The following is a 14,494-nucleotide window of genomic DNA, read 5'->3' on the forward strand; positions in this document are numbered from 1 at the left end:
ACAAAATACTTACATCAATTAAATCAGAAAGGTCATGAATGTAATATTTAAAAACTGAAGCATTTGTTGCCTCCAGTGTTAATAGGTATTCATTCCGAGCTTTTATGGACTTTAACTTGTTCTCTGAATATTTGGCTTGACGCTGTAGAGAAACAAGAAATCAATGAATAAAAAACATTTATACCATCTCTTGAACTTTTTTTAATGTGATATTGTTAAAGTGGTAGTAAACCGCATAAAAAAAAAAAAAAAAAAAAAAAAAAAGGCACCAGGCAATTTAGGCCATAATGTGCTAGTATGCATCATTATGACAGACTTGCCTGAAAATGAAGCCCTCTAGCCGCATGTTGTCACCGCTGAAGGCGCTTCCATCTTCAACTATATGAAAGGCCGAGCCACCAATGACATCACTTCTGTGTGCCCTGCTTACTGCACAGCTCTGAGGGATCGGCACTGGTATGCCATTCCTTCAGAGCGCATGAGTCGGTGACGTCAGCGGTTGCATCTAAAGTAAATATCTCTTAACCACTTACCGCATAGTAACGTACCGATACGTCGGTACACTTTGCGGGGTTATACCGGGATGATGCCTCTAGTTAGAGGCATCATCCCGGTACCGTGGTTTGAAGCCGACGGTCGGCTTTCCGACGGTAACGACCAATGCGGCTCGGGAGCCGCTCGATCGTTACCCGGGGGGGCGGGAGGGGACGTCTCCCCCCCCTCCCGCTGCCTTCTGTGGCTTTGCTCGGGGCTCCCGTCCCACCGGGAGCCCCGAGCACCCAGCCGGCACGTCCGCTGGCTGGATGGAGTCCCGATGAATGCCGGAAATGGCATCGATCGAGTCTCCAATGACGTAACCCGGAGGCGGCGTCCATGACGTCACTTCCGGGTTACTGTGCTGCAAAAGGCGGCAGTTTTGAAAAACGGCTGTATGCAAAAATGCAGTTTTCAGCATTTTGCATACAGGGAAGTGTAGTGGAGGGGTCTAGGGTCTTTTAGACCCTCGATCCCTCCATAAAGTGTACCTGTCACTACATATTGCTGTCACAAGGGATGTTTACATTGCTTGTGACAGCAATAAAAGTGATCAGATTTTTTTTTTATTCAAAAAACTAATAAAGTTTAAAAAACTAAAAAATAAATAGTAAAAAAAAAAAAAAATTAGCCGCCCCCGTGACCGTTAGCTCGCGCACAAAAAAAACGTATACGCAAGTCGAGCCGCGAATGAAATCGCTGTTCAAACCCCACATGTGAGGTATCGCCGCGATCGCCAGAGCGTGGGCAATAATTTAAAAAAAAAGAGCTACACTCTACCTCTAAACTGGTAACCGTTAAATAAATTTAAAGCGTCGCAGATTGAGATCTCTATTGACCGTAGTTTGTCGCCATCCCACGGGGGGGCGCAATTTTAAACCGTAACATGTTGAGTATCTATTTACTCGGGGTGACATCATCTTTCACAATATACAAAAAAAATGGGCTAACTTTACTGTTTAGTATTTTTTAAATGCAGTGAAATGTGATTTTTCAATTTTTTTCCAAAAAAATGGCGTTTTAAAGACCGCTGCGCAAATACCGCGTGACAAAAAATTTTGCAATGACCGACATTTTATTCTCGAGTCTTTGCTAAAAATATATATATATAATGTTTGTGGGTTCTAAGTAGTTTTCTAGGAAAAAATACTGGTTTTAACTTGTAAACAAAAAGTGTCCGAAATAGGGCTGGGGCTTAAGTGGTTAAACTAGGCAGGTTTAGGAGATATTTACAGTACCTATAGGTAAGCCTTATTATAGGCTTACCTATAGGTAAATGTGATACATGGGAGTTTACTCCGACTTGAATACAAAACTGGAATACACTAACAATCCTATTTAGACAGAGGTCTCCACCAAGGGTACCATCCCAGTAAAAACCTGGGTATTTAAAATTTGCAATGCAAAAAAAAAAAAAAGTAAACTTCTCCTGTAAACGGAAGCTTGGCCCAGTCCTTCACTCCAGAATTACCGGAGACAGGATTGGCTGTGAGCTTGCAAGACGGTAGAAGAGGACATCTGACTCAAGATCAGAATATATTGCCAGATGCCTATATTTCTGCCTCTGGTCATTTTAAAATGCCTATGCAAATTTTCCAGTTTATGTTTTATTTGAACTGCCCAGGTTTGTGACTGTTTTTTTTTTTTAATCTCTTTTCTGGTACCTCATAAGAAAGAACACATACAAGTATGAAAACATTATTAAAGGAAAGTAATATTATACATGAGCAAAACAATACAAAAGCCAATTATTTGAAATTCATGATTCTGGAAGTTAAAAGCAGGAGGCAGTTAACCCCGATAGAGCCAAGTAATTGAGTGAGAAGAAAAAAGACTGGATGTCATTAGGCATCATGTATATCCAATATGAAAGCCTGTATCCACATAAGAAATTAGATTACTTTTTTATACTTGATCATTTGCTGGGGAAAGTCCTATTGACACTTTATTTTTTAAGCAATTTAATGCATGACACCCACTGAGGCCAATTAGCTTTTAAATGAAATCGGTTACTTGCAAAAAGACCATACTTTCTTGATTTTATTTGGAGTCATTAGGCAAATAATAATATAAACTGTAACTAGTTATTGTCTACAGGCTTCCTAATTGCACGATAAGGTCTCTAGCCATGATGAAGGTATATTAAGTCTGCCTGTGTGGATCCTCAAAGCTGAAGATCAATCCAGTGTTCTGAATACATTAATATTTGACAAAGGACATGCTGACCTTCTCCTTCATCTTCTCAATTTTCTTGACTGAGCTCCTTCTTTGGTGTTTCTCCTCCAGGCGTAAATTGAAGACTTGGTCGGCAGACCTTCCAATTTGTTTCTCTTCTTGCTTTTCAGCTTCCTTTAGCTTACATTCAGCGCTAATGCTCTCTGCATGGTACATGTGGTATGTTTTCATGACCTACAAACAATATGACATAAAAAAATCTTTACATCACAACAAAATTTCATCATATAATGCTAAAATGATGCCTGTGTTAGATTTCGAATGAGTGCCCACATTTCCTAAAATTTCCAGTGGGTCATTCAAACAGGCCTAAAACTGGCTTTTGGTACCCTTTGCTTATTGCTTGCCAAGCACACCCTAGCATCAGGTTGGTCACAGCGTACGGAATGGATGAATATAAACAAATACTTGAAGTTTAAGAAGTGCAGGATCCAAAAAATACAAACCTACTTCCCCAAGATAGCTGCACAATCCCCTCCAAGCTACAGCTGTCCCCTGCTGGCTCCACTAAAAGAACTGAGTGATCAAAGTCTATTGATTGCTCAGTTCTTGGGTCTGAGCGGTGACTAGATATTGCTGTGCTACTCCAGCGCTCACTAGAACACCGGGAGCTGCTGGCGCAGGCTCCCAGCGGCGAGCTGAGATGTCGAGCCAGCTACCAGTTAGGCAACTGATCAAAACCAGAGATTATTGTCGGGATCGGCTCTGTGACATCAGCCAGCAGCTGACTTTAGCCCGCTGTCAGCTCAACCTGGGTCTCAGGAGTGCAGAACTAAGTGCACTCCTGTGATCTACAGGAAAAGTATGGCCAAAAGACCTTTGCCAATACTGCTTTAATTTTAACATTTTCTTTATCACATTTATAAAAACTGACAAACTGGTCTGGTTACCATAATCAACCAAAAATGTATTAACAAAAAAAAAAAAAAATTCAAACTATCACTAAAAAAAAAAAAAAAAAAAAAAGAAGCTGCATGTACAGTACCTGTAGCATCTTCAGTGGTACCATTGCCTGAACGCCGAGCAGTTCTGATCAGGAAAGGTTCTGAAACCTTCTTGTAGTGTCAGAGCTTGCTTGCCCCCTTATGTCTCTTCACATTACTACTAGAGAGTGAAGATGCACAAAAAAGCAATGTCCAGGGCGGTGGGAGAAAGCAGGCAAAGTTGGACACTACCAGAAGTGTAGGAATGTGTCCTGCTCAGAAGTGCTGGTATTAAGGCAGAAGAATACTACTGAAAGCTGTTGCAGTTTTTTTTACGCTTGAAAATATTACTATAAAATATTTCCCTGATGTTAAAGCAGAAAATTGCTATGAGTAATAAACGCTGGGGGTTTCATTAGTGTACTTTTATAGATACTGAAAATTAGTCAAAATGTTAAACTCTGCTATTGATCTGCCACAATGTGATTATTAGATTAACAGGTCATTAATAAAAGGCACTTGACAATTATAAGGACAGTTGACCTCTGGGTGTAAAATCAGCGCTGAATGATGCCTAGTGGACTTAGGAATCCACTTGGAGCACAGTTCTTAATTAAAGCATTAAAATCAAAGCGCTGGACCTATGGCTTTGTAATGGTTATAGCAGCTGGGTGAACATGGTTTTAACCACTTGCTGACCAGCCACCGTAGTTATGCTGCGACAGGTCGGCTCTGTTATGTGAAATGGTGTACATGTACGTCTCTTCGTGTAGCAGTTAGTGTGGGTGTGCACGTGCGCCAACTGGCTAAAGGGGGGAAACCAATAAGCAGGGCCGGCGGCCACAATGTCTGCCGGGCACCTGCGATCGCCCCCCATGGAGACAACATGGCAGACAGCTGTTTTGTCAGTGATGAACACAGGGATCCCTGTGTTCCTCCTATTTATGAACACAGGTCTGTGTTTATCCAGTGAGCCCCCCCCCCCAGTTAGAAAGCACCCCCTAAACACATATTTAACCCTTTGATCGCCCGTGGTGTTAACCCCTTCCCTGCCAGTGTAATTAGGACAGTAACAGTGCATATTTTTAGCACTGATTAGTGTAGTAATGTCACTGGTCCCCCCAAAACTGTCAAAAATGTCAGTTAGGAGTCCGATCTGTCCGCTGCATTGTTGCAGTACAGCTAAAAATCACTAATCGCTGCCATCACTAGAAAATAAAAAAGTAAAAATGACAAATCTTTCCCCTACTTTGCAGATGTGATAACTTTTACGCAAACCAATCAAAATACACTTATTGGGATTTTTTTTACCAAAAATTTGTAGCAGAAGACATATTGGCCTAAAATGATGAAAACATTTTTTAACATTTTTTTATTGGGAATGTTTTAAAGCAGAAAGTAATTTTTTTTTTTTTTCCCAGAATAGTAGCTCTTATTTTGTTTATATCAAAAACAAAAAAAATTGCAGAGGTGATCAGATACCACCAAAATAAAGCTCAATTTGTGGGAAAAATTACATCAATTTTATTTGGGTACAGTGTCCTAGATTTTAAATTACAGCAAATAGTTCACCTGCAGTGAAGGTTTGATGGATGTCTGAATATTATCACAGGTACTTTAATATTTCTGCTTCATAAATGGAATAAATGTTTTTTTCTGTATGTGAGTTTATATACTGTTTTTGCATTTTACAAATGAGTCTCTACCATTTACTTTAAATCTAGAAAGGGGAGTTTAACTCATTGTTTCTCATTTCCCCACCTTTCAGGGCTGGCCTTTTCAAGCCATGGGTACCTAGAGGAAAATAAGTAGGCAGCATGTGCAGTGACAGTGTATTGTGGGCGTGGCAAAATTCTGCTAACAATGGGAGGGGCCTAAAATTTGAGCCTAATGACTGTGTACACAGTATTGTATGCTACAGTCCTCGTACCTAAAGAATGTGTTCATTTCTGTGCCACAGTGAGAGACTATAAGACCTAAGCACAAACATTTGTAAAAAATTCAACTGCGCACAACCTACTTTGAAGAACTTCAACAACACTCAGTGACTACTTATCAACTGGCAAACTGTTGTATGACATATAGACAGAAGTATTTTTGTGGGTGGGAGGGTAATTTTACACACCCCATCACATACTACTAAGCCTTACCCATTGTACACAATCGCAGAGAGAGGAGGGGGAAAACAGAGACCCAATAAAGAATGTTAAGTCACAAAGAGATGCAAAGTGTTAGATACATGCAGTCTGTTCATTTTGAGTTTCTCTCTTGAAGCTCACATTGAACAACTGCTTTAAAGGCTGTGTAGAAAAGCTATTTAAATATGTATTTCGTTTTCTAAGAGTTCATATACACTAATTTTCTTTCAGTGCTACATTGGCACTTAGGCCTCCTTCACACAGGCAGCTAGAGGGTGGTAAAAATAGACAGTTAAGTGTAAGGTTTGCCGCCCCACACTTAAAATTTCACATACACCTGAGTGGGAGGGGGGGCTGAATGCACACTACAGCTGCAGCAAGCGTAACGTGGTTTGACTGTCAATTTCAAATCAACAGGGCCACTCAACAAACCACAAGTCAAAACACTTATTTGCAGCGTGTTCGTTCCATTTTAAATTTCTGCTTGGCAAAAAAAAAAAAAAGAAAATTAAAAAGGGAGTAAAATGAATGAGAGCATTTTTTTTTTTTTTAACAAAAACACACATCATACTTACCTATTCTATTCAATGGTATTGCAAAGAGCAGCCCCAATCCTCCTCTTCTAGGATCCCCCACATGTGCTCCTGGCTTCTCCCCCCATAACAAGCTGCTTGCTATGGGGAAACTCGTGCAGGCTTGCTCCCGAGCTGGCTCTGTGTGTCCACAATTTCACAAGCTGTAATTGACAGCAGCAGGAGCCAATGGCTGCTGTCTTTATGTTCAGTGAGGAGAGAAAGAGTGGAGAGAGTCGCTGCTCTCAGGCACAGTGCTGGATTGAGATGGGGGTCAGGTAAGTATAAGGGGGGCGGGATTTTGTGCACAGAAGGTTTTTTACCCTAATACAGACAATGCATTATTAAGGTAAAAAAAATAAAGTTGTTCTAAAGACAGAAGGTTTTTTTTTTTTTACCTTAATGCATTCGATGCATTAAGATTTAAAAAAAAACAAAAACCTTCAGTGTGCAACAGCCCCTCTCACACTTACCTGAGTGCCCCATCTCGATCCAGTGATGTTGCACAAGAGTCTTGGCTGTCTGGGACTCTCCCTCCTGATTGGCTGAGATGTCAAAGTGAGCGAGTCAATGAAGAAAGAGGGGGCCGGGCTGAGTCACAGCTCCGTGTCTGAATGGACACACAGAGTAGCGGCTTGGCTACCCCCAGGGCAAACTGCTTCTTGTGGGGGCACTCAGCAGGAGAGAAGGGCCAGGAGCGCTGGCAAGGGACCCGAGGAGAGGAAGCTTTGGGCTGCTCTGCACAGAGCATGCAAGTATAACATGTTTGTTATTTAAAAAAATACTTTAATATCACTTTAAGAGTCGGTTCATACTGGGGTGACACGACTCAGTACTACTTCGGGGGCGACTTTTGCATTCCCATGTACCACGACTTCGATGCGACTTGCATGGACTTCACATAATGGAAGTCTATGCAAGTCGCTCCGAGGTCACCCCGAAGTAGTACAGGACCCTTTTTCTAAGTCGGAGTGACTTGTGTCACTCCTATTAGAACGGGTCCTGTAGCAGTCAATGGACTGCGAGGGAGCGCGACTTGTCAGGCTGACAAGTCGCCTGACAAGTCGCGCTAGTGTGGACCGGGTCTTAATATTGCGCATTCACGATGTTGCAGCGCACCTTTGTGTTTGTAAACATTGTTACATTTACCAGCCAATAACTTTAAAGATTGCGCATAATTTTAATTAAGTGCAGGCCGTGCAGTCTTCCATTCGAATGTTCTAGAAGGCTGACAATATGATTAATAGCATTTGTCTTCTACAACAACTGATCACCCAGGGCCTTTTTCTTTATATAGTTCTAGCACTGACAGGTGGTGGATACACACCGTAGTGCTTCGGTTATAAAGCCATCATGACTACAGAAAAACGAACCCAATTTCAGCACAAAACCATCCTTACAATGAGACTTCAATGACAGAGATTTCACAAACAAGGGAAATCAGGACTTGCCGCATAGACAATACGTGGAATTTCCTTCCTACTGGGAGAAAAATAGAGGGCACCACACCAGAGAAATGAGTAGAAAAGGACAGACACAATAACAGGGAAGAAAAATTTACAGTAATGAGATAAATATATTACCAGGAAAATAGAGCTCACATCTACAGATTATATTGCTAGATGGAGATTATGCAAGTAGCATGGCTATAAATAAAACACTTTTTTTTAAACCCCACAACTTAAAGGGCAACAAAGGTTTACTAAGAAAAGAAAGAGAGGTAAAGAAAAGCACTTTTATTGTGCATACCATTTAATCAGCTTACACCAATGACTTTCCTAATGCGGGGTGGGGGGGGCAAATACATTTTTGATTGCTGTTGGAAGCAAGCTACCCTGGGGTGAAAGAATTATGTCATTTTCTGTGGATCTAAACATACTTCAACTAATTTAGCAGATCTTTTCAAGATGAAATGCAAAGCCCCAACACTTACTAAAATGTCATCTTGTCATTCAAGACTGCTGTAATTAATGATAACATTTATATAGAAAAAAATGACGAGATATTAATAGTACATGTTTTTGTAGCTCATGAAATTACTTCCCAGTGAAAGAGAACATTGCATCAGCAAACATAAGAGATGTCAAGCAAAGCCTTCATTCAACACCTCCAAAACCTTAATGCACATATTAACACTAATGGGAACATATCTTAAATAGAACATGTAATATTTTCAATGATTCTTAGAAAAACATAGCTCAGCTTGACGTAAAACTAATATATATTCAATAACAAAAAAAAACTGCTATGAATAATTTGTAATCATACTGTATGTGTGTACTGGAGGCAGCAATACATAAAAGAGTAGAAGAGTGACGGCAGAAAAAAGACCAAGTGGTCCACCTAGTCTGTTCTTTTTTTAATTTTATACAAATTTTGCATTTCTTGTTTGTTTGCATCAACTACACTTTCAGTAAAATAATACTAAGTGCCGGTTCACACTGAAGCGGCACGACTTCAGGGGCGACCTGTGAAGTCGCGTGCACCGCCACTTCGGCGCGACTTGCACGGACTTCACAGAATTAATGTCTATGCAAGTCACCTCCAGGTCGCCCCGAAGTAGTACAGGACCCTTTTTCTAAGTCAGAGCGACTTGTGTCGCTCCTATTAGAACGGTTCCCGTACCATACAACGGACCGCGACTTGTCAGGCTGAAAAGTCGCCTGACAAGTCGTATTATTGTGAATGGACACTTAGATTAATATGCAAAGATTCGTTTTGAACTTTCCTCCAGTTAGTTTGAGGTCATGTCTCTATGTTCTTGGTTTCATATTGAAAATCCTGTCCTTCTAAACTTTATTAACCCCCTTTAAGTATTTATATGTTTCAGTCATGTCTCCCCAATTCCATTCTTTCCTGTAGACCAGAGGTCCCCGAACTATCTAAACAAAGGGCAAGTTTATTGTCCTTCAGGCTTTAGGGGGGCTGTGGCCAGTGAAAGTGGAAATCTTTCTGGCATCAGTTGAGAGTACGATCCTCCACATTTGGTATCGGGGAAGGAATAGTTCCCCACTGTTGGTATAGTTGAGAGTATTATGCCTCGTTTCCACTGAGCGGATCGGTTTGGGTTGGTTCGGTACGGTACGCATTTTTGGGTGTTTCCATTATGAAAGTGGCCCATACAGCCGAACCAAACCGCACCATTCCTGGTCCTGCTTCAGATGTAGGGCCATAGGAAATGGTACGGTACGGTTAGGGCGGAGCTACTGGCGTCACACGATAGAGTCCACTGATTGGCGGACTGGAAACCATCAATGCTCACGTCAAATGAAAGAGCAAAACAAACACCTCATTTGGTGTAAACCCTGCATGGTCCCTGGTCCGCCCGACTTGCAGTGGAAAAGCTCACCTGAATAGACCGGACCATTCTAACCCTTCCAAACTGTACCGACCCGAACCGTTCCGCTCAGTGGAAACGAGGCATTAGTGCCCCCTTGTTGGTGTCAGAGGAGAAATGTTTCCCCTATTGTTGAGGTCAGTTGGAAAAACATCAATGGGGGAATATGCTTCAAGGGCCGGATAAAGTATAGCAAAGGGTCACTTCCGGCCCCCTGGGTCACAGTTTGGAGTCCGCTGCTGTAGGTGGTTACATAGTTACATAGTTGGTGAGGTTGAATAAAGACAAAAGTCCATCCAGTTCAACCTGTGTAGATGTGTGTGGCTGTAATCATCTTGCATACCCCTGAATGTTCTGATCCTTGAGATGTACGTCTAAGAGTCTTTTGAAAGCCACCATACTACCCGCAGAAACCACCTCATGTGGTAGAGAATTCCACAATCTTGTAGCCCTAACAGTAAAGAACCCCCCACGTTGCCTGAGGTTAAAACGCTTCTCCTCTAATCGCATTGTATGCCCCCGAGTTCTCATGCAATCCCTTCGACTGAACAGCTTTTTTTCTAAGCCTAGATCCCCATTTAGATATTTAAAAATTGCTATCATGTCCCCCCTCAGGCGTCTCTTCTCCAGGGAGAATAAATCAAGCGATTGCAGACGCTCCTCATAATCAAGGTCCTCCAATCCCCTAATTAGTTTAGTTGCCCTTCTCTGGACTCTCTCCAGCTCCAACACATCCCTTCTGAGGACTGGTGACCAGAACTGGACCGAATACTCCAGATGAGGTCGGACCAGAGTTTTATAAAGTGGAAGGATTATAGTCTTATCTCTGGAATACATCCCTTTCTTTATGCATGCTAATATTCTGCTAGCCTTGGCAGCTGCCGCTTGACATTGCATGCTGTTGCCTAGTCTATCATCAACCAAGACTCCCAGATCCTTCTCCATTTTTTATTCTCCCAAGGGTTCCCCTCCTAACGTGTATTGTGCTTTTACGTTTCTAGTCCCCAAGTGTAAAACCTTACATTTCTCCACGTTAAACCTCATTTGCCATGTCTTTGCCCACTCCGTTATTTTGTCCAGGTCATTCTGTAGGATATCTGCTTCATGCTGTGCTGTTATTGCCCTGCCTAATTTTGGGTCATCTGCAAAAACTGATATTGAACTACTGATCCCGTCCTCAATGCTGTTTATGAATAAATTGAACAAGGTTGGTCCTAGGACTGAGCCTTGGGGGACCCCGCTTACTACCTCAGACCAGTCTGAGTACGCGCTGTTTATTACCATCCTTTGGACACGCCCTTTTAGCCAGTTCCGTATCCAAGAGCAAACCCTGCTGTCGATACCTGCAGACCTTATTTTATAAATTAAGCGCTTATGTGGAACTGTATCAAACGCCTTAGCAAAATCTAGGTACACCACATCCACTGGTCTGCCCCTATCTAGCTCACAGCTCACCTCCTCGTAGAATGTTAAGAGATTGGTTTGACAAGAACGCCCATTTGTAAACCCGTGCTGGTTACTACTGATGATGCTGTTGTCCTTAGCAAACTCTACGATATAGTCCCTTATCATCCCCTCCAGAACTTTACATACTACTGATGTCAGACTGACAGGCCTATAATTTCCCGGGATATGCCTCTGGCCCTTTTTGAATATCGTAATCACATTAGCTTTCCTCCACTCCCCTGGTACATCTCCTGTCCTAATACTGTCCGCAAAGATCAGGAACAGTGGTCTGGATATAACCTTACTGAGTTCCTTGAGTACTCTCGGATGTACGCCATCCGGGCCTGGTGATTTGTTTGTGTTGAGTTTATCCAGCCTTTCCCTGATTTCACCCTCTGTTAGCCATAGTGGCAAGTCCTGTGTATTACTACTAACCATACAGTCATGGTCAGTGTACCCCTCCGATTCCTGTGTAAAGACTGATGAGAAAAAAACATTCAGCACGGTTGCTTTTTCAGTGTCCTCTGTAACCATCCTCCCATCATTGTTAATTATGTGTGCAATATGCTCTGCCCTAGTTTTTTTGCTGTTGATATACTTAAAGAATTTCTTTGGGTTTTTTTTGCTATCCTCCGCTATTTGTCTCTCAAAGTCTATTTTAGCCATCTTGATTTTGTGTTTACACTTCCTATTTGCCTCCTTGTATTGGTCGAAAGCCAATACTGTGCCCTCTGATTTATATTTCCTGAAGGCCAATTTTTTTCCCCTAATAAGTTTTTTAACGCTCCGGTTTAGCCAGCCAGGTTTGGCTTTGTCCCTTCTAAATTTATTTCCCATAGGAATGCACTGCAAGATGCCTTTGCTTAATATGTTCCTAAAGCATTCCCATTTTTCCTCTGTGGTCAGGGATCCCAGGGTTCGGTCCCAGTTTACCCTTTCCATCAACAAGTACAATTTTGGAAAGTTTGCCCTTCTGAAGTTAAGGGTTCTTATGTTCCCTACTTGCCTTGCTATATTGTTATTTACGCTAAATGTGATCATCCTGTGATCGCTAGAGCCCAGGTTGTCCTGGACTCCTACCTCCGAGATTAGGTCTGGGTCATTAGTGATCAATAGATCCAGGATTGTGTTTTCTCTGGTAGGGGAATCCACCAACTGTGACATGTAATTATCCTGTAAGGTTTCCGTGAATTGACGGCCCTTATGTGAGTGTGTAGTCCCCTCTCCCCAGTCAATGTCGGGATAATTAAAGTCCTCCAATATGATGACTGATCCTAGCTTTGCCACTTTACCCAAAAGTGCTAAAAAATTCCAGCTCTACCTCCTCCCCTTGTTTAGGTGGCCTATAGCAAACCCCCACAATTACTTGGTCCATATTAAGTTCTTGAATTCTCTCCCGATTTGTTTTATCCCTCAGGCTTTTCACCGTATTTGTTACCTGTATCTGGACTCATTACTATCCTATTAATAACTTTCTGTCAGTGAGGTGTCCAGAACTGGAAACCATATTCTAAATGAGGTCTCACTAAAGATCTATATAGGTGAATCAGACCCTCTCCTTCCTCTTGCTGGTGATTCCTGCCGGTTTGCTCATTTTGCAATCATCCTAAATAATTACCCCCAAATCTTTTTCCCTCTGTAGTGCTGGCCAACATTGTACCCTCAATGTAAGAGATAAAGGTTCTACTGCTTGCTTTACAATGCCTTACAATGGCTATCCTTTACTTTGCTTTTTCTCCCAAAGCCAGTCTAGGAGCCAGCCGACTTATTGAAAACAAAGTACTCCCTATACTTCCACCTTGTAAACCTGCAATGAACATTCATTCTGTCCTAGGGCAGCAACGTTTACTTGTTCCACTGCATCTATGGAGCAGCAACGTTGTTTCATTTGGCTACAAACACGTTCCTCTCTCTTCATTTCCATTATATAGGGTAGGGGGAATTTGTTGTTTATAGAAGATAGCTTGGACAGGGGTTTGAGATTTCAGTGAAATTCACAGGAGGTTACAGACACTGCATTTTTGGCAAGATCAACAGGTAATTTTCTGTACTTAATGAAAATCATTTTGGCCTGAAAAAGGGGAAAGGGAATGTTGTCACCACATCTCAGTACTATGTAAACTGCAATATATTACATTTTTTGTTCTCGTCTTCAGATATACTATAAACAACTCTTTTCATTGCCAATTCATAATGCAATGTTTACAGACACCACAGCCAAATATAAACTACCAAGTACATAAACACCTTACTAGTCCATAATCAGTGATCAAAAACTTTGGCCCAGATTGCCCCACGAGACTTGCTATTCTGGCAAAAAAAACACCCAAGCTGTTAAAGTTACAGCTCACATGTCAAAGACATTTCTGTCCTTACTGGTACAGTAAAGTCATGCCTTTGTTTATATGTCAGAGGGCACTGGAATTGGTTAGAGATGGAGAGGAAGGTTTTGCTGCAGAATTGGCAAAAAGTCAAACTTTGCATAACAATAACAGTGCAAATTAATCTGCTTAGCTTGAAACTTTTAATGGGAGTATTTTTGAAACGGCTAATAAGGAGTTGTTTCTGTGTGTACGTACCACTGTATGGACATGTATATATTTTTTCCCACCTTTTCATTGTTCTTTATATTATTTGTCATTATACATTGTAGAAATTCAGCACTATGGTATTTTATTGGTTTTAAAATAAATGTGTTTGATGTTTTTGCAAATGTTTTAGGCCAGTTTTAGCTTTGCATTATTTAAAGATAAGGGTGTAACTACATGTGAAGGGGCCCCCATATCCTTTATTTGACTTTGTTTTAGAGTAACCCTGGTCTCAATTACAGGATGGTATATATTCAATGAACTCTGCAACTAGATAACTACTTCCGTAATATTCTATTATTGAAAAGTATAAAGCCATAGACTAAAGCTTTGGTACCTTGTAGTTGCATTTCACTGCTGGATGCAGAGGCAAACATCAGCCTTCTATTTTTGGGCACTCTCCCAATAGAAGGGTCCAACTGTCAAATCAATATAAGTTGAAGGGTTGGAGTGGCCAAAATGTTGCATGGGCTATTTGGGTTGGCACAAAAAAGGCAGTGCTTAGCAAATATGTAGTTAGATCCCTGATGAAGTCACAAGACATGTGACGCAAAGCGTCGGACCGGTAGCGGGTGACATCACTTCCTGCCCAGACCAAAAGTCAGCCATATTGGTACTCCTATGAGGTTTTATAGAGTATGAAACTTTATCTACCTCAGAGTAGTTTTCTATCGTGTTTTTTAATGTTTTAATAAACTTTTTCCACTGTGGATGCGTTTGC

General features: G+C 41.4%; 1 protein-coding gene across 7 annotated transcripts in view; it reads right to left on the minus strand.

Moving 5' to 3' along the window:
- SRGAP1 (SLIT-ROBO Rho GTPase activating protein 1) overlaps nt 1-14,494 on the minus strand; it is a 297,632-nt gene that overhangs the window by 124,724 nt on the left and 158,414 nt on the right. For all 7 annotated transcript variants that reach the window (XM_082254987.1, XM_082254986.1, XM_082254988.1 and 4 more), the window contains exons 5-6: nt 2,761-2,943; nt 14-142 (exon numbers count right to left, since the gene is read on the minus strand). In XM_082254987.1, coding sequence (XP_082111113.1) covers nt 14-142; nt 2,761-2,943 — 312 coding nt within the window. The remainder of the gene's footprint in view (nt 1-13; nt 143-2,760; nt 2,944-14,494) is intronic.

This window comes from Pelophylax lessonae (assembly GCF_965119305.1).
Source record: "Pelophylax lessonae genome assembly, chromosome: 4".
In the NCBI taxonomy this organism is placed as follows: Eukaryota; Metazoa; Chordata; class Amphibia; order Anura; family Ranidae; genus Pelophylax; species Pelophylax lessonae.